General features: G+C 43.6%; 1 protein-coding gene across 2 annotated transcripts; it reads right to left on the minus strand.

The window, feature by feature from the left end:
• Positions 1-15,744: 15,744 nt before the first annotated feature.
• Positions 15,745-19,398, minus strand: LOC124048693 (transmembrane emp24 domain-containing protein 2-like). Of its 2 annotated transcripts, XM_046369715.1 has the most exons (5): positions 19,025-19,398; positions 18,185-18,377; positions 18,004-18,021; positions 17,555-17,662; positions 15,745-17,398 (listed from the first exon to the last, which is right to left on the minus strand). In XM_046369715.1, the coding sequence occupies exons 1-5, from the start codon at positions 19,202-19,204 to the stop codon at positions 17,274-17,276; spliced, it is 624 nt and encodes a 207-aa protein (XP_046225671.1). In that variant the 5' UTR covers positions 19,205-19,398; the 3' UTR covers positions 15,745-17,273. The 2 variants fall into 2 exon arrangements, with proteins under 2 accessions (XP_046225671.1, XP_046225672.1); XM_046369716.1 differs by lacking the exon at positions 18,004-18,021 and having other exon boundaries at positions 19,025-19,396.
• Positions 19,399-19,442: the final 44 nt, after the last annotated feature.

Raw genomic sequence — 19,442 nt, forward strand, 5'->3', positions numbered from 1 at the left:
CAGCACACGCACACCCACGCACGCACGCACACGTCTTTTAAGATTATTTTTTTCTCCGAGACATGCTTGGTGATAGAGCGAAAAGACAGAGCCCCTTCGTTAAAGGTGAGATACCTCTTCTCTTGAGACTATCACAGTGCAGGTGCATTTATACAGAGACTTGATTACACACAGGTGGATTGTATTTATCATCATTAGTCATTTAGGTCAACATTGGATCATTCAGAGATCCTCACTGAACTTCTGGAGAGAGTTTGCTGCACTGAAAGTAAAGGGGCTGAATAATTTTGCCCGCGGAATTTTTCAGTTTTTGATTTGTTAAAAAAGTTTTAAATATCCAATAAATGTCGTTCCACTTCATGATTGTGTCCCACTTGTTGTTGATTCTTCACAAAAAAATACAGTTTTATATCTTTATGTTTGAAGCCTGAAATGTGGCAAAAGGTCGCAAAGTTCAAGGGGGCCGAATACTTTCGCAAGGCACTGTATGTAAGTTATGTAAGTCAGGAAAAAATGTAAACATAAAAATTAGTTCTTTGTTTCTTTCATTTGACCTATTTTGATGTGGTCTGTTCCTTTTGTTGTTGTGGTTGGTGGTGGTGGCTTCATTGCAGTGGAAGAAAGTGGCGGAGCACCTGGGTCCACCTACCTACCATCTCCTGAAGCCAACTCCTGTCCCTATACCTGTGAAGAAGTTGTCTCATTCTCTCTCCTCCTCTATCTATCCCCCCCACTTATCTCCATAATAATAAATCCTCTTCAGATTCCAATGTGTGTTCTGTGCTTGACGAAGACATTGTTAAGAATTATTAGGATCCAATATAATCCTATGGTATTGTTTAATGGCATACACATAAACATCTACATGCAGCATGACAGATCTACAAGTTGTACAATGAATCAGGAAAGCAGCAGATACGGCAGTCGGCAGAGCCAGGAGGACACAGTGGTGGATGGCAAACACGTAGCCTGTCGATATGGAATGGGACCAGGGAGGACCAGGTGTGCCTCCATGACACTACAATTATTGTGATCTACCCATTTAATATTGGTTCATCAATATTCTTACATGTAAAAGTGAGTCTGCAATCAGGGTTAGGTCTAGTACAATGTGTTTCTATTTTTATGAGCCTTTATTTAAACAGGGATTCACATTGAGGTATCTCTTTTACAAGAGTCCTGTATACGTCTACAAATACAACCAAGTACATAAATAACATAACAGCCCTAATATACATTACAAATAAAACACACTATAATAAAACACAATACACAATGTTAAACATATTTAAGAAAAGCAATCGCATTCTGTAACATAAAAGTCTCCAATCAGTTATTTAAAATGCCTGAAAGTCACCAGAATATCTAACTGCAAGGAATGCTGTGTATTGTTCCACACATAAGGGGCAACAAAAACAAAAAGCAGATTTGCCCAATTCTGTGTAGACCAAATGGATCTCCAGAGTTACATTAAGATATTACGTTTTGGTTCAGTTACATGAACAATTCCTAGGTCAATAAACTGCTACAATCAGTGGAGGCTGCTGAGGGGAGGACGGCTCATAATAATGGCTGAGTCACGCCCTGACCATAGAGAGCTATTTATTCTCTATGGTGGTTGGGGCGTGATAGTGACTAGGGTGGGTCATCTAGGTGATTAATGATTTATGTTGGGCTGTTATGGTATGGTTCCCAATAAGACACAGCTGTTTATCATTGTCTCTGATTGGGGATCATATTTAGGCAGCCAGTTCCCCATTGTGCTTTGTGGGATCTTGTCTATGGATAGTTGCATGTTAGCACTATTATTAGCTTCACGGTTCGGTTGGTATTTTGTTGTTTTTGGTTCGGTGTTCAGTTAATAAAGGAAAATGTACGCCTACCACGCTGCACCTTGGTCCACTCATTACAACGAGCGTGACAGGCTGTAACGGAGAGAATGGAAACCATGTGTTTGATGTATTTTATACCATTCCATTGATTCCGCTCCAGCAATTACCACGAGCCCGTCCTCCTCAATTAAGGTGCCACCTACCTCCTGTGGCTACAATATGTATAGGGCATACATTCATTAGCTGGTAATAAAAGTCATACTTAGCATCGATATGTTCCTGGTCAATTTTGAAGTGTTGATATATGTTGATTGTACCGCTGACACAATTGCCTCTACACAAAACATTTCTACATGACCGTTCTGTAATGTTGATATATTGCAGTTTTTAAACTTATTTAAAAAAATATTGCAGTTTTTAAACTGCAGTAAAAGTGCAGTAACTGCAGTCGACTGTGGAATTTTCGACTGTGGCATTTTTAATCGATTGAAACACACACTCAGAGCTGTTAGTGCTTAATGCATTTATTTATTAAGACCTTTATTTATTTATTTTAGCAGTCCCATTGAGACCACATACTCTTTTGTAACTCACAAATACACAACAATCTCAATCATGGCAGCATAGAAAATACTAATAGAAAATACAAAAAAACTAACATGAAGAACAACCACATTCCTCAGTAAAGAGGTCCTCAAACAACAGTCTGAGTTGCTGATGATGTCGCCATAGTCTAGGACTGGAAGAAATTTTGGAGAGGAGGTGAGGAGAGGAAACATGGAAACAAATGCGCTGAAATGACACGTTCCTTCTCCACTAGCGTGTCATCAGGCAAATGACATTTCCCCGGATGGGTTCAGAAGGTGAGGGGTCAGGGGTCAACATCAGGAGACTAGGTTGCTCCCAAGGGAGGTGGTGGCAGCCTTTTCCGTCTCCTGCGGGAGCGAGCTAGACCGAGAGAAAGAGGCAGGGGTGATGTATGATTTCAGATAGCATAGCAGTCGTCATCTGAGCTCTCAGCAATGGGACCCATCTTCATCTGAGTTCACATCTACATCAGAGGCATCAAAAATATACCCTTCTCTCAGAATCAGCTTGTGATAGTTATTCCTGGTGTTGTCTTGGTCATGTGTCAGTTCAGTTCAATCTTCTCTTCAGGTGGCAGAGAAGGCCATTCCTTCCTCCCTCTGACAACTCCACTGCATTGCCTAAAAGGCACATGTAAAGCATTAAATTATTTACAATTCCATTACACAAAATAGTGTGCAGGGTATTTGTAAAGCAAGACAGAAATTTCAGTCCAAAAATAGTATAAACCTCAACTAAACCCTGCTGTTCTTTGAAGGCTCTCCCAGTGCCTCTTCATCTCCTTCACCCGGATCCTCTCTTCCTCCTGCTGTCTTTCTGATGGCAAGATGGCTGTTGCCTGTAAGATGTAAACTCACAGAGGTATATAACAGAACAACAGCAATGATTGCAGCCTGTGCTGAAGTTAAACATTCAATCACAATAGATCCCTTCTGCAATCATATAATCAATGGTACCAAGTCTCTCCCATGGCCACACTGTCATGTATTGTCATGTTATGTCTTGTTCCTGTTCTTTCTCTTCTCTTTGTTTCCCCCTGCTGGTCGTGTTAGGTTACCTTCTCTCCCTTTCCTTCCCCCAGCTGTCCCTCGTCTCCTCTAACTACCTTGTTTACTCTCTCCCACCTGTTCCCTCTTTTCCCTCTGATTAGGTCTCTATTTCTCTCTCTGTTTCTGCCTCTGTCTTTGTCGGATTCTCGTTTGCTTCGCCCTTGTTCTGTCCTGTCGTAATCTGCCTCTTCATTAGATGCTACGTTTGATCAGGTGCCTCTGTCCTCTACGGCCCGCACCTACCCGGAGGGACCTGCAGTCTGTTGCCGCTAGCCTTGCTATTCTCATCTACTGCTAGAAGGGGACTAGTCAACCGATACATCTGAAGGGGATTTATGTTTTCCCTGTGTTTGAACATTAAAAGACTCTGTTTCTGTTAAACCGCTTTTGGGTCCTCACTCACCTGCATAACAGAAGAATCTGACCAAGAATGGACCCAGCGACTTCGGATCCTCTCCACTCAGCCGTCGAGATCCAGGGAGCGATGCTAGGCAGACACGAGAAGGAATTGTCTGTTGCTCGACATGCCGTTGAGACCCTGGCTGCCCAAGTCTCCGACCTCTCGAAACAAATTCACCATCTCTGCCTCGATCCACCGGCTACTTCCAGGGCTTCCGAGTCTCCGGAGCCCAGAATTAATAACCCGCCGTGTTACTCTGGGGAGCCCACTGAATGCCGCTCGTTTCTCACCCAGTGTGATATTGGGTTTTCTGTCCAGCCCAACACGTACTCCAGGGGCACAGCTCGTATCGCCTACGTCATATCTCTCCTTACTGGACGGGCTCGTGAGTGGGGCACGGCAATCTGGGAGGCGAGGGCTGAGTGTACTAACCAGTATCAGAACTTTAAGGAGGAGATGATACGGGTTTTTGATCGTTCTGTTTTTGGGGAAGAAGCTTCCAGGGCCCTGTCTTCCCTATGTCAAGGTAATCGATCCATAACTGATTACTCTATAGAGTTTCGCACTCTTGCTGCCTCCAGTGACTGGAATGAGCCGGCTTTGCTCGCTCGTTTTCTGGAGGGTCTCCTCGCGGAGGTAAAGGATGAGATTCTCTCCCGGGAGGTTCCTTCCAGCGTGGATTCCTTGATTGAACTCGCTATTCACATAGAACGACGGGTTGATCTTCGTCACCGAGCTCGTGGAAGGGAGCTCGCGTTATCCGTTGCCCCTCTCTCCGCATCACTACCATCTTCCCCCACTGGCTCAGGTGCTGAGCCTATGCAGCTGGGGGGTATTCGCATCTCGACTAAGGAGAGGGAACGGAGAATCACCAACCGCCTCTGTCTCTATTGCGGTTCCGCTGGTCATTTTGTCATTTCATGTCCAGTAAGAGGCCAGTGCTCATCAGTAAGCGGAGGGCTACTGGTGAGCGCAACTACTCAGGTCTCTCCTTCTAGATCCTGTACTACCTTGTCGGTCCATCTACGCTGGACCGGTTTGGCAGCTTCCTGCAGTGCCTTGATAGACTCTGGGGCGGAGGGCTGTTTTATGGACGAAGCCTGGGCTCGGGAACATGACATTCCTCTCAGACAGTTAGGGGAGCCCACGGCCTTGTTCGCCTTGGATGGTAGTCCTTTCCCCAGGATTCAGCGTGAAACGCTACCTTTAACCCTCACTGTCTCTGGTAATCATAGCGAAACCATTTCTTTTTTAATTTTTCGTTCACCTTTTACACCTGTTGTTTTGGGCCATCCCTGGCTAGTGTGTCATAATCCTTCTATTAATTGGTCTAGTAATTCTATCCTCTCCTGGAACATCTCTTGTCATGTGAAGTGTTTAATGTCTGCTATCCCTCCTGTTTCCTCTGTCCATTCTTCACAGGAGGAGCCTGGTGATTTGACAGGGGTGCCGGAGGAATATCACGATCTGCGCACGGTGTTCAGGCGGTCCAGGGCCACCTCCCTTCCTCCGCACCGGTCGTATGATTGTAGTATTGATCTCCTTCCGGGTACCACTCCCTCCCGGGGTAGACTATACTCTCTGTCGGCTCCCGAACGTAAGGCTCTCGAAGATTATTTGTCTGTAGCTCTCGACGCCGGTACCGTAGTCCCTTCCTCCTCTCCCGCCGGAGCGGGGTTTTTCTTTGTTAAGAAAAAGGACGGGACCCTGCGCCCCTGCGTGGATTATCGAGGGCTGAATGACATAACGGTTAAGAATCGTTATCCGCTTCCCCTTATGTCTTCAGCCTTCTAGATCCTGCAGGGAGCCAGGTTTTTCACTAAGTTGGGCCTTCGTAACGCTTACCATCTCGTGCTTTAAGTGGTCCGTTTCCGCCCAGGGAGCTTTTGATCTCCTCAAGAAGCGTTTTACATCCGCACCTATCCTTGTTACACCTGACGTCTCTAGACAGTTCATTGTCGAGGTTGACGCGTCAGAGGTGGGCGTGGGAGCCATCCTTTCCCAGCGCTCCCATTCTGACGACAAGGTCCACCCTTGCGCGTATTTTTCTCATCGCCTGTCGCCGTCGGAACGTAACTATGATGTGGGAAACCGCGAACTGCTCGCCATCCGCTTAGCCCTAGGCGAATGGCGGCAGTGGTTGGAGGGGGCGACCGTTCCTTTTGTCGTTTGGACTGACCATAGGAACCTTGAGTACATCCGTTCTGCCAAACGGCTTAATGCGCGTCAGGCTCGTTGGGCGTTGTTTTTCGCTCGTTTCGAGTTCGTTATTTCTTATCGTCCGGGCTTTAAGAACACCAAGCCTGATGCTTTATCCCGTCTCTTCAGTTCTTCAGTAGCCTCCACCGACCCCGAGGGGATTTTCCCTGAGGGGCGTGTTGTCGGGTTGACTGTCTGGGGAATTGAAAGGCAGGTAAAGCAAGCAATCACTCACACTCCGTCGCCGCGCGCTTGTCCTAGGAACCTTCTTTTCGTTCCCGTTCCTACTCGTCTGGCCGTTCTTCAGTGGGCTCACTCTGCCAAGTTAGCCGGCCACCCCGGCGTTCGGGGTACGCTTGCTTCTATTCACCAGCGTTTTTGGTGGCCCACTCAGGAGCGTGACACGCGTCGTTTCGTGGCTGCTTGTTCGGACTGCGCGCTGACTAAGTCCGGTAACTCTCCTCCTGCCGGCCGTCTCAGACCGCTTTCCATTCCCTCTCGACCGTGGTCTCACATCGCCTTAGACTTTATTACCGGTCTGCCTTCGTCAGCGGGGAAGACTGTTATTCTAACGGTTGTCGATAGGTTCTCTAAGGCGGCTCATTTTATTCCCCTCGCTAAGCTTCCTTCTGCTAAAGAGACGGCACAAATCATCATTGAGAATGTTTTCAGAATTCATGGCCTTCCGTCAGACGCCGTTTTGGACAGGGGTCCGCAATTCACGTCTCAATTTTGGAGGGAGTTTTGCCGTTTGATTGGTGCTTCCGTCAGTCTCTCTTCCGGTTTTCACCCCCAGTCTAACGGTCAAGCCGAAAGGGCCAATCAGACTATTGGTCGCATCTTACGCAGTCTTTCCTTTCGTAACCCTGCGTCTTGGGCAGAACAGCTCCCCTGGGCAGAATACGCTCACAACTCGCTTCCTTCGTCTGCGACCGGGCTATCTCCTTTTCAGAGTAGCCTCGGGTACCAGCCTCCTCTGTTCTCGTCCCAGCTCGCCGAGTCCAGCGTTCCCTCCGCTCAGGCTTTTGTCCAACGTTGTGAGCGCACCTGGAAGAGGGTCAGGTCTGCACTTTGCCGTTATAGGGCGCAGACTATGAGAGCCGCTAATAAGCGTAGGACTAAGAGTCCTAGATATTGTCGCGGTCAGAGAGTATGGCTCTCCACTCGTAACCTTCCCCTTATGACAGCTTCTAGCAAGTTGACCCTGCGGTTCATTGGTCCGTTCCGTATTTCTCAGGTCATTAATCCTGTCGCAGTGCGACTTCTTCTTCCGCGACATCTTCGTCGCGTCCACCCGGTCTTCCATGTCTCCTGTGTCAAGCCCTTTCTTCGAGCCCCCGTTTGTCGTCCCCCCCCCCCCCCTCATCCTTGTCGAGGGCGCACCTATCTACAGGGTCCGGAAGATTATGGACATGCGTCCTCTGGGCCGTGGTCATCAGTATCTAGTGGATTGGGAGGGGTACGGTCCTGAGGAAAGGAGTTGGGTTCCATCTCGGGACGTGCTGGACCGTTCGCTGATCGATGATTTCCTCCGTTGCCGCCAGGTTTCCTCCTCGAGTGCGCCAGGAGGCGCTCGGTGAGTGGGGGGGGGGTACTGTCATGTATTGTCATGTTATGTCTTGTTCCTGTTCTTTCTCTTCTCTTCGTTTCCCCCTGCTGATCGTGTTAGGTTACCTTCTCTCCCTTTCCTTCCCCCAGCTGTCCCTCGTCTCCTCTAACTACCTCGTTTACTCTCTCCCACCTGTTCCCTCTTTTCCCTCTGATTAGGTCTCTATTTCTCTCTCTGTTTCTGCCTCTGTCTTTGTCGGATTCTCGTTTGCTTCGCCCTTGTTCTGTCCTGTCTTAATCTGCCTCTTCATTAGATGCTGCGTTTGATCAGGTGCCTCTGTCCTCTACGGCCCGCGCCTACCCGGAGGGACCTGCAGTCTGTTGCCGCTACCCTTGCTATTCTCCTCTACTGCTAGAAGGGGACTAGTCAACCGATACATCTGAAGAGGATTTATGTTTTCCCTGTGTTGGAACATTAAAAGACTCTGTTTCTGTTAAACCGCTTTTGGGTCCTCACTCACCTGCATAACACACACAGTTGACAGTGTTGAGCAGCTCATCCGCCGTGGGGAGCCTAAACTCTGCCTGCTGCTCGTGAAGTTGAACAATGGCAGCTGTCAAGGCTGCTTTGTCCTCAACAATTTTTCTCAGAATCTGATGACTCTTGTTATTGTCAGAATAAAAAAGGGGTGATTAGACAGACTGTATATTCAGATATATTATATGACTATAAGTTATAGAGCTACAACAGAGGCACAAACAAAGAGAGTACAAAGCAAGCAACTCATTCCTAAAGCATTTGTTGTCATGCAGTTATAACATTATACAAGGCATGCAGAGTTGTGGCTCACGAGATACTTTGCTGTTTGTAGTCACGTAATCCCTCAGTTTAATTAAATGTTTTCTATTAGATCAATTAAAGGCATAGGTTATTCTTACATTTGATCATAAACATGGTCTGATATGTATGACTAATGCTTTTTCTTCACAAATCAGTTTTACTGCTTGATTAATAATGTGTTTGAGGTCATATTGTTGTTGGGACTTACCTGTCAAACGGTAGAGGTAGTGTTTCCTGTTTCACACTGAGGTAAAAACCCTCAATCTTCTGCTGGAGATGCCTCGTGTTATAGAAACTGTGGGAATGATTAAATGATTGGTCTTTGCATGGACATGTTTGACGAAGGATGGCACATCTTCTTGCGCCAGGAATACACACTGGCCATTAATAGTATGTAAATATTGGTGAGGCAAACAAATAAAAAAAGTGGGATGCATACCAGCAAAGCCACTACACAACACTAAACAATACTCTAATTAGACCATAACGGTGACAAACTGTGCCCACACATTGTTAGGCCCTACATTAAGCTGTCCCAACAGGAGAGTCCCAACAGGAGAGTCCCAACAGAGGTCCCAACTGTCACGCAGTACTAGGTGGGTGCAGGAATCAGACGCAGAGAGAGAGAGAGAGAGAGAGTAACTGAGTTGAAGTGCTTTACTCTTGCACACCAAAATAATAAGCACAACACAATACAGGGCGCAGGACACTATACAAGACAACCCAAAAACCACAGGGTGTCAAGTAAAGAAAAGAAAATACACCACGACCTAACATGCACACATGTAACATTAAGACAATCCCGCACAAAACAAGGGCGGGTAAAACTACTACATATAGGGAAGCTAATTAAAGCAAAATAAACACAGTTGAAACTAATAAGACAAAACCAACAGACAAACGAAAAAGAGATCGGTAGCGACTAGTAGGACAGCGACGACGATCGCCGAGCACCACCTGAACAGGCAGGGGAGCCAACTTCGACGGAAGTCGTGACACCAACACCTTACCACTGCTACACCAGGCTATCAGCGGAGCCTTGTCTGGCAGTGAAACAGTTTATTCAGCCTCATTTACTGCCTTTAAAAAAACATAGCTGATATGGCTGACTTGTTTAAACAAATGTGGTTTCTACTGACAAATGAGATGTATAAACTATGGCATAAGGGATAAGAGGCAATCCGTAATTCCGATTAAGACATTAATGAGTGAGCTAGGACCCGACGTAGTCAATATAACTATTTGTTTAGCACTTTTGAGATGTACAGTGACAGAATTCAGAGCATGGGCCGTTCTTACAGTGTTCTCCCTGTACACTAAGTCACAACCATGGGGTAAATAAAGGGGGCATATAAGCAGACAATGAAAGCTCTTACAATATTCAATGATTACATTTCTCAAAAACAGGTTACATAGGCTACATGTGCACTACCAAGTCAGAACAGTAGGTGAAATTAAGAGGTGGAAAAATATACCAAATTATTAGGGTGGGGCACATGGGCTACTAACAGCTTACTACACAACATACACATAGTATTACTCTCTTAGCTACAGTATACATATCTACCTGGCATGCTACATAATTTATGCAGCAGCATACTAGACATTTTTGGAATCACCTTGTTGTTTTGTGCTCACTTGAACAGGAAGGTGGCACGGCGGTCCTTCGTGGGCAAATTTTGTCATCAAACTTTGTCATCAAAGTCTGCTATTCTCTGGATTTATGGTGCTTACAAAACAACTGGGAACTCGAAGAAAGAAAAAAAAGGTTGAATCATGATGATGTCAGTGATCTTCAGGTCGTAGCTCTGGAAAGAGGCTTGAGATCCGAATTTACAATTCCGAGTTGGGTGAAAGTTCAAACTTATTTTCCCAGTCATAGCTTGTCTTTCCCGTGTTCCCAGTTGTCTTAAACTCACTAAAATCTCATTATGCAGTTCAGAGTTAACAGTTGTTTTGGGAGCATGGCCAATGTTAAATGTTTATCATTTTAAACTAGGAAAAGAGACCCTTAAGACTTGGGACCACACAGCCACTCCACTGAATAGCAGGCTAAGGACTGCATTCCAATGCTTGCAGTTAGCCACTGATTCCTTCCAAACCACTCAGTGTTGAATTTGCGATTTCCAACTTGTTGTGTAATGTTTATGTCCAATGGCCGATGAGCACCAATACGTTTTATCTATCATTTCCCTTAATTATTTCTCCTCATATGACCAGGATTAAAAAGGATTTGCCAGAGATTGTCGACTTGATTCATGATGATGTGAAAGTGTAAGAAGGTAGTACAAACCCTGAGGCTGTTATGCAGGTGAATGAGGACCCAAAAGCGACTTGGCGAAAACAGAGTCTTTAATCCAGTTTAAGGAAATAGCAATACTCCTAGACAAATCGGAGCGGTAAATAAAGCATAAGAAACAATTTCACTCGTAATCACGAGAACTGACTACGATAAAACTGCAGGTTGCCTCGGGAGGCTTTCCTCAGACACCTGCTCACCACGCAGCATCTTGCACGGTGAACAGTATTCCGACAGGACCCAAGGGGAGAAATAGGGACTCTAATCAGGGAAAAGATAGGGAACAGGTGTGGGAAGACTAAATGATTGATTAGGGGAATAGGAACAGCTGGACGATAGAGAGAAGAGAGAGAGAGAGGGAGAGAGAAAAAGGGAACGAACCTAAAAAGACCAGCAGGGGGAAAACGAACAGAAGGAAAAGCAAAATGACAAGACAATATAAGACAAAACATGACAGAGGCATTCCGGGAAGCGGCAATGCTTGCGGTTCCCATCCACTGATATTGCATGCATCTCCTGTGAGCAGGCGGGACTATGGAGTAGAGCACATCCACAAAGCTTGTCTATTTCAAACCACCCTTACGTCCTATCGAGGAATGCCTTCTGGAATGTATCGCCACATATCTTTGCACTCTGATAACATGTAAAACATACAGAGGTATAAACAATAGGCAATGTTTATATTAGGAACAAATATTAACCACTAATTCCTTGAAATGATCATTTGATTAGTATATACACACTTACCCTGCCAAAGTGCTTTGTTCTTCCGTCAATCATTCCCATAAAGGCTTGACGGGAGAATCCCGCGGCCAACCCCTTCATGTCTTTAAAGGACTTGAAGAGGTCCACTGTGAAGATGGTCTGGTGAGTCACGGTGGCTGGCTAGTAGCCACTCTTTACAGGTTTGTCCAGCCCCACTGTCCAATATCTTAGACACCCGGAGCAATTCAGAGCAGGAAGGGACAGGTTGTAGCGCCCTGAATCAGGAGTAATTATTAGGAAGTAATTAATTCCATTCTTTAAAAACACTTGAAGAGAAGTAAAGTCCTTAAAAATCACATATTTACCATTTATTCCAATCAGGATGACTTGCTTGCCACTCGTCGCTGTCAGGGTGCTGGAGGCGCAATCACACAGTTGTGGCACAGCCATGGGCAAAAAACTACAAACCAAAATGTGACACCAAAGAATCACAAATAAATTGTTCTATGTATTTGGACTGTAAATACTGATGCATTGAAAATTGTGCAACATGACTAAAAGGTGGACATTGCAGGAGAGGCTATCAGATTTATTTGAAACACCTAAACAATAAACACACACCTTTCTCCTGGAAGGTAAGGGACCCCTCATCATCCTGATGAATTACGGAGATTGGGGACAAGGGACGATAAAACCCTTCAAACAGAGACTCCCTATTGTGCAAAACCTTGGTGCTATGGGTGGCTATGTCACATGTGGCACAGAGAAGATGCCTGGTCAGGCAATTGGGTGAACAGATGAGAATCCTCTCTGACAGATATATGTCATAGAATTATGATATACTGTACACCATTATATATTATATATATGTCATTAAATGACATGTACATAAATATGCGGTTTTAATGTACATTAGCAGTGGTTCTTCTTAATTTGGGAGTAATATAACACTTTGAATCTATTGTCAATACATACTTAAGAGTTCATGCCTGCAAGACAGAGGCTTAGGTTACATTCATTCGGTCTGAGGATTTGAATGTTTTATAGCACCACTTTGTATTTAACCCAACATTAAAATGAACGCCAGTGAGACAGCTAAAAACTGCATTTAGTACTAGTTGGACATGTCCTTACATGTCCTTACAAGGTAGTCAAGCTGCCTGACAAGTTGAACGATACCTTCTCCTACCATTTGCTACTCTGATGCGCAGTAGTAGGATACTGTATGAGGGTCAAAAGCACGTCCTGTTAAGGCGTCAGGGATTTGTGATAGAGAAGCACAGGTTGTGTTTTCTGAACAGGGGGAGTAGTGTAACGATCCTAGCCTTGCCTATAAAGAAATCCCAGAAGGGAGATCTCTCCTCGGCCCCTCCGGACGTTTCACATTTTGTTTTAGCCCTTAACTGACACACATTAATTAATTAATCATCAAACCTTTGACTAATTAAATCAGGGATGGTTATTTAGGGTTAAAACAAACAATAACTTCTGGGGTGGGTCAGTGGAGAGGGTAGGGAAACCCTGTTTTAGGGTCAGATGCCCCAGGGTCAAGGTCTATTTAAGGTGGTACTCACCCTCGCCATTAGCTGCAATATGGTCACCTGTTCCGGTAAGGTCCATGTCCTTCACTGTGACTTTTCATGACAATAACATACATTTAACATGAGACAGCCAGGACTAGCATAAGTTATCTATTTATGAAAAATGGTTACACTTTACATGCGTAAACAAACACAACTAAATAGGTACATAGCACTTACCATGTCTTGAGGTCTTCTTGTAAGCTTTTATGTCAGGGTCTTTTGTGAATTTTGTTGACTCTGCTGTCCCTCTCCATCCATTGGACAGGAGCAAGGCTTGTGGCAGGAGCAGGTGACTGTCACTTTGCAGCTCGCTCCTTCTGATCCTAAAGTATTGATTCAAAATCGAACATCGAATGGCTATCTGTCTGTGATTAAAATTCCAACACCACAGCATTGTGGTATGTACCCACAATTCAACTGCCCTAAAAATATAGTGGGGAAATGGGAAGAAATATCACTTAAATGTTGAAATTGTAATGCTGTGCGATAGCTTTCTCGAAGAGCCTACTCAAATCCCACCCGTGCCGCATCCCTCTCTTTGCTCAAAATCATTTTTCTATTTGGTTGAACGTAAACATTATTGTATGTTAACTTAGAAAAAAAGTCACAAAATGTGTGATCATATACTGTGAGACATAATCAAATATATATATAGTAGATTCACACCTGGCAGAAGTAAATTGGTACACATTGTGGATGGTTGATTGTCATTATTGTGGGGACTGCGTTTACATTGTGAAAAGCAAAAGGCAAAGCATCCACAGTTAACACTCAAATGTTGTTGTTATTTATGTGCTGTAATTCATTAACATCTCAAGTGCAAACAAAGCTGGTATTATTATTTACGAACTAAATGTATATTCATATTTACACAACTGGTAGACAGACAGCAAAAGGAGAATTACAGTTTAACGTTTAAAATATGCAGACACCAGTATAGCTAAAGTTGAAGTGGGAAGTTTACATACACTTAGGTTGGAGTCATTAAAACTCATTTTTCAACCACTCCACAAATTTCTTGTTTAACAAACTATAGCTTTGGCAAGTTCGTAAGGACATCTACTTTGTGCATGACACAAGTCATTTTCCCAACAAATGTTTACAGACAGATTACTTCACTTATAACTCATTGCATCACAATTCCAGTGGGTCAGAAGCTTACATACACTAAGTTGACTGTGCCCTTAAACAGTTTGGAAAATTAGGAAAATTATGTAATAGCTTTAGAAGCTTCTGATAGGCTAATTGACATGAGTCAATTTGAGGTGTACCTGGGGCTGTATTTCAAGGCCTACCTTCAAGACCTACCAATGCCTCTTTGCTTGACATCATGGGGAAATCAAAAGAATTCAGCCAAGACTTCAGCATTTTTAGACTGGTTCTTCCTTGGGAAAAATTTCCAAATGCCTGAAGGTACCACATTCATCTGTACAAACAGTAGTATGCAAGTATAAACACCATGGGACCACGCAGCTGTCATGCCGCTCAGGAAGGAGACGCGTTCTTTGGTGCGAAAAGTGCAAATCAATCCCAGAACAGCAAAGGACCTTGTGAAGATGCTGGAGGAAACAGGTACAAAAGTATCTATATCCACAGTAAAATGAGTCCTATATCGACATAACCTGATAGGCCGCTCAGCAAGGAAGAAGTCACTGTTCCAAAACCAGCATAAAAAAGCCAGACTACGATTTGCAACTGCACGTGGGGACAAAGATCGTACTTTTTGGAGAAATGTCCTCTGGTCTGATGAAACAAAAATAGAACTGTTTCGTCATATTGACCATTGTTAAGATTGGAGGAAAAAGGAGGAGGCTTACAAGCCCAAGAATACCATCCCAACCGTGAAACACAGGAGTGGCAGCATCATGTTGTGGGGGTGCTTTGCTGCAAAAGGGACTGGCGCACTTCACAAAATAGATGGCATCATGAGGGAGGAAAATTATGTGGATATATTGAAGCAACATCTCAAGACATCAGTCAGGAAGTTAAAGCTTGGTCGCAAATGAGTCTTCCAAATAGACAATGACCCCAAACATACTTCCAAAGTTGTGGCAAAATGGCTTAAGGACAACAAAGTTCTTACTTGTATTTGTGTGCATTGGGTATATGTTGTGTAATTTGTTAGTGCAGTAATGTCTAACAAGTACTGTCAGAGCTAGAAGCACAAGCATTTCCCTACATCTGCTAATCACGTGATAAATAAAATTGTATTTGATTTGTGGGGTTGTTTCCAAAGTCAGCTGATTTGGGGAAAACCCCAAAGCCAACTTTTAGAACAAATATTGAAGAGTTTAATTTGGGAATGCTTCCTTGGGGTGCTCTACATTATTGTGTTTTTGGCATTAAGAAATAGCTTCCACATTCTCTTTAACACATTTGAGAAATGAGTAGGATCTTCATATATAAGGTCATTGAGCAGGATTTTGTTTTCACATGTAAAAGATAACATTTTTATCAAAAACAATCTGCCTTCCCAATAAAAAGAGGAAAAGAGATGTTTCTGGGCGACGCATCATGCTGCCTTGAAAACAACATGACCTAGTGGCACACACTGTTTGATTTGAGAAGGGCACTTTTGCTGTTAACGTCACGGGCCAAAGTGGGGTGCCCGGCGGCTCAGCATAACCCCACACCCCAATAGCTGTAAACACATTGTTTAACCAATAAATAAATTGCAAGACAATCAAAAATTAAACAGCATTTTAAAGTTTCATTTTTGTTTTAATAAACCTGGATCCACAAGACAAGCATCTTTCTTAAAGTTTACAGATGCAGTTAGCAGAATTTCATTGACGTACAGGAGTCACTTGATCTTATTTCTCCTCAGTAGTCACTCGTCTCACGGTGACAGTTGTGCCTGAGCTAATCAGATCACGTAAAGTATAAAACAGACTGAGGCATATTCAGTAAGATGCAACATTTATGGTGTTGCAGATAGATATGTAGTGTATAGATTAGACAGACTATACTTACAAATCATCCTCGAACATGTGGAATAAAAAGGCATGTCCATTCTATACATAAACATTTCTACACTCTGAATGTTGCACCCCACTGAATATGCACCAGAAAACTAAAAGGTATGAAATTAGAGACCAACCCAAAACCACAAATTACAACCAGTCTAAAAAAAGTAGAGGTAACTCCCTAGCCTCAGCAATCATAACATAGCTTCAGACCCTCACCCATACTCATAATTTATTACAGTGTTCTTAATTCCTGATTCTCTACACCTACAGGGGTCCAGGGTTTTGTTCCAGCCCAGCTGTACCAATCCTGAATCAACAAATCCAAATGTTAAATTATTATTTGCATCAGGTGTGTTTGTGATGAGCTACAACAAAACCCTGCACACCCAGTGGATCCCCAGAGCCAGGATTGAGGAAGGCTGTCCTACCATAACAAATCTGTGGTGTAATGGGAGTAAAAAGGTTTTCCCTCCACATCCACAAACATTCAGAATGATTATGTGCCATGGATCTATATATGTATAACTCAACAGCAACAAGAGCAAAAACATCTGCTTTCAGATATTCCACAGGATACAACATTCTGAAAGTTTCAGATAGAAATATGATATATAAAGCAGACAATTCTTTATTCTAGTCATGTCTATTATGCACAATACATTTCTACTTGAACGTTCTGGGACATTTCACTCTCCTGAACAAGCCCTAAGTATCTCACCTTGAGCGGATGCATTCTGCATACTTAATATAAACAACTTTGTCAGATCACTTGCAAAGGGGTTCAAATATGGGATACATTCTTCACTGGTACCGTCATCATTGCTTAACTATCAGTGTGCATCTCTCGAATACATGTCCTGGTTTTGTTACTTTATACGGCCCATCCACTGACAAGATACAGGCAGTCAGGTAGATATACAACCTCGCTAGCTAATGTATGGCTGATCATGCAGTTGATCAAGCTGCATGGAGTAATCCATAACAAATTATTTGCTTCCTCAGTGATGAGAAAATCAAACTTGACATCATCAAACCTAAGATCTTTGAAAGGCCTTGAGTTCAAAACACATGACAGTAACAAGCACATCGATAAGGATGGGAACAAAGGGGTAACAGGGTAAAAAAAAACAAACAGAGATCCAATTTGTACTCAGAAATTTACTGAAATCTGACAGTCTTATTTCAAGGTGTGACTGATTTGCCGTCTCTGTGCTGGAGACAACAGTGGAACAGGAAGTCGCAGGGGGAAGGTTTTAGGTGTTACACCACTCGCCGCACTTCGAAGAACCTCTTCAGGTAGTAGATCTGTCCCAAAGTCATGGCCACCAGGACCAAGGCCTCGAAGAATGACCAGAGAACCACCCTGCTGTTCGTGTTGTCATTGACTGGATGGAAAGATAACCATGACTTAAGTTCAAGACTGGCTGTCAGTACTGACACTGCAGCACAAACATAACAATAAAGTGAATGGGTACTTAACCACAGTCCATTCCGATACCATTTGCTTTCACGTGCAGTTTCATGTGGTGTGTGTAACTTACTGGCTCTGTGTATCCTCTCCCGGACCTCCATGTACTCCTGCTCATGCTTGACTGCTGTCATGGCAACTGCCAGCTCATTGATCATCTCCTCCAGCTTGTTCTGGTGGACTGTAACAGAACACACAACCAACCAATCAGGATCAGCATAGAATCAACAACATTCTAGTGAAAATGACATGTATGTTACACTGAACACATTAAAAACACTCCACAAAATAACACTATTAGTCCCTGTATTGAATGTATGAAATCATGCACAACATATTCCAGCATCTATTTTTTTTTTAAATGTAAAGAGATTTCTCACATCATTCCCAGGCAACATGTACTACCGTAACTAAGTGGTGATTTGTGAACATTAGATTGCACTGGAAAACTCATTCAACTTAGGTTAGAGAAAACCGAATGCATTTGGGCAAACATAGCTTCAGATGAGGCCTGAACCCTACCATCCCAACTCTCTCCACCTGGGGGAAAGGGATAAGCACAGTCAAGAGGATGGAGAGAAAGAGAGAACAATAGCATCAAAGAAAAGAGAGAAATAATGTGAAAACAGAAGTGATCATCCATTAAGGCAATTAACAAATTATTAAGAATAGAGCTTAATTCACACACACAAATAAAGCTTACCTTCCGTCTCCATGTCCTGTCCCTTGGGTGCCTCTCCGATATCGATGGTGAACATGATGATCTTTGGTGTCATGGTGGACATCTTGTTGCTGAAGCAGAACTTGTAGGTCCCGTCCATGTGAGCTGCTACAGAGTATTTCCCACTGGACTCTCTGTCACCTTTGTAGATCTGCTTGTCATCAGGTCCTGTTATCTACATAGGAGACAATATCATACAAATAAATGACAACTCATGGTGCAACATTGTGGTGTGCTGTCGTTCTAACCAAGATTCAAAAAATATTTTGGACCATTGTAGCAACAAATATATATTTCATTCAGTGGTTGGGGGATCGGGGTGGTCGGCACCACATGGTAGCAAAAACTTTACATTATTGATACTTTTAAAATCCACTAAAAAGATGGATCTCATTTGCATTTACAACAATTCCCAACTATCTGGTGGTGAATGCAGGTGGTGGAGCAGTGCTGTTAAAGAAATGGAAGGGGGCTGTTTCTCAAGTTCTGTTAAACTGACAGCTGTTTGAATGACAGCTAGTAACGTTAGTCAACAATACACTTCCTGGCTGTATCATTCATGAACAGATCAGTCACTTAATAGTTATTTACCAATTTAGTTAACAATTTATAAAACAGGCAGTGGGCTGACTTTAAACTATACAAAACATGGCTAGCCTTTAAAAATAACTATGACTGGCTTGTGGTGAGCAATTAAGCTAAATAGCTAGCTAGTTAGCCATATCCGCTAACGTTAGCTAGCTACTCCCCACCTTCTTTGCGGAAGTGACAAGTGAAACCAAACCAAAACAAATCCATAAGAAAGACCAAATGTAATCTCACCTCAACGTCAATGTCCAAAAAGCCTCCCTCTGCAACTTCAAACATTAGGCCCATCTTGGTTCCCGAGTTGACCCTCTCATGGAAGCACTCATCGGCATGAGCGTCTATGCTAACAAAGTAGCCGGACGCTGTGGAGAACAAGACCGCAAAAAGGACAACGATCTCTGAAGCAGTGAACATGTTTATGTTTTAGCTAGCGTTACGTAACGATTGTAGATTCTCTGTATTCCCACGATTTCAAACCCACCCTAAAAGTGCACATGTATCGTATCAGGAGGCTCAGAACAAGCACAAATTCTAGAGGGTGAGATTGGAAACTTCCTCGATGGCAGGCTAGCTTTCAGGTAGACTGCCACGTAAGAATTTAAACGGGAAGTAGCGAGGGTCATATATTCACAGAACTAAGCGATTTAAAAAT

Source organism: Oncorhynchus gorbuscha, linkage group LG11 (assembly GCF_021184085.1).
Source record: "Oncorhynchus gorbuscha isolate QuinsamMale2020 ecotype Even-year linkage group LG11, OgorEven_v1.0, whole genome shotgun sequence".
Lineage (NCBI taxonomy): Eukaryota > Metazoa > Chordata > Actinopteri > Salmoniformes > Salmonidae > Oncorhynchus > Oncorhynchus gorbuscha.

Bases quoted from the DNA above. Each gene is read 5' to 3' on its own strand.
- LOC124048693 (XM_046369715.1), bottom strand. From the start codon at position 19,204: ATGTTCACTGCTTCAGAGATCGTTGTCCTTTTTGCGGTCTTGTTCTCC. The intron at 18,378-19,024 runs GTGAGATTACAT...TCTCCTATGTAG, and splicing joins TTTTGGACATTGACGTTGAG to ATAACAGGACCTGATGACAA. The intron at 17,399-17,554 runs GTAAGTTACACA...CTTTCCATCCAG, and splicing joins GGAGAGGATACACAGAGCCA to TCAATGACAACACGAACAGC.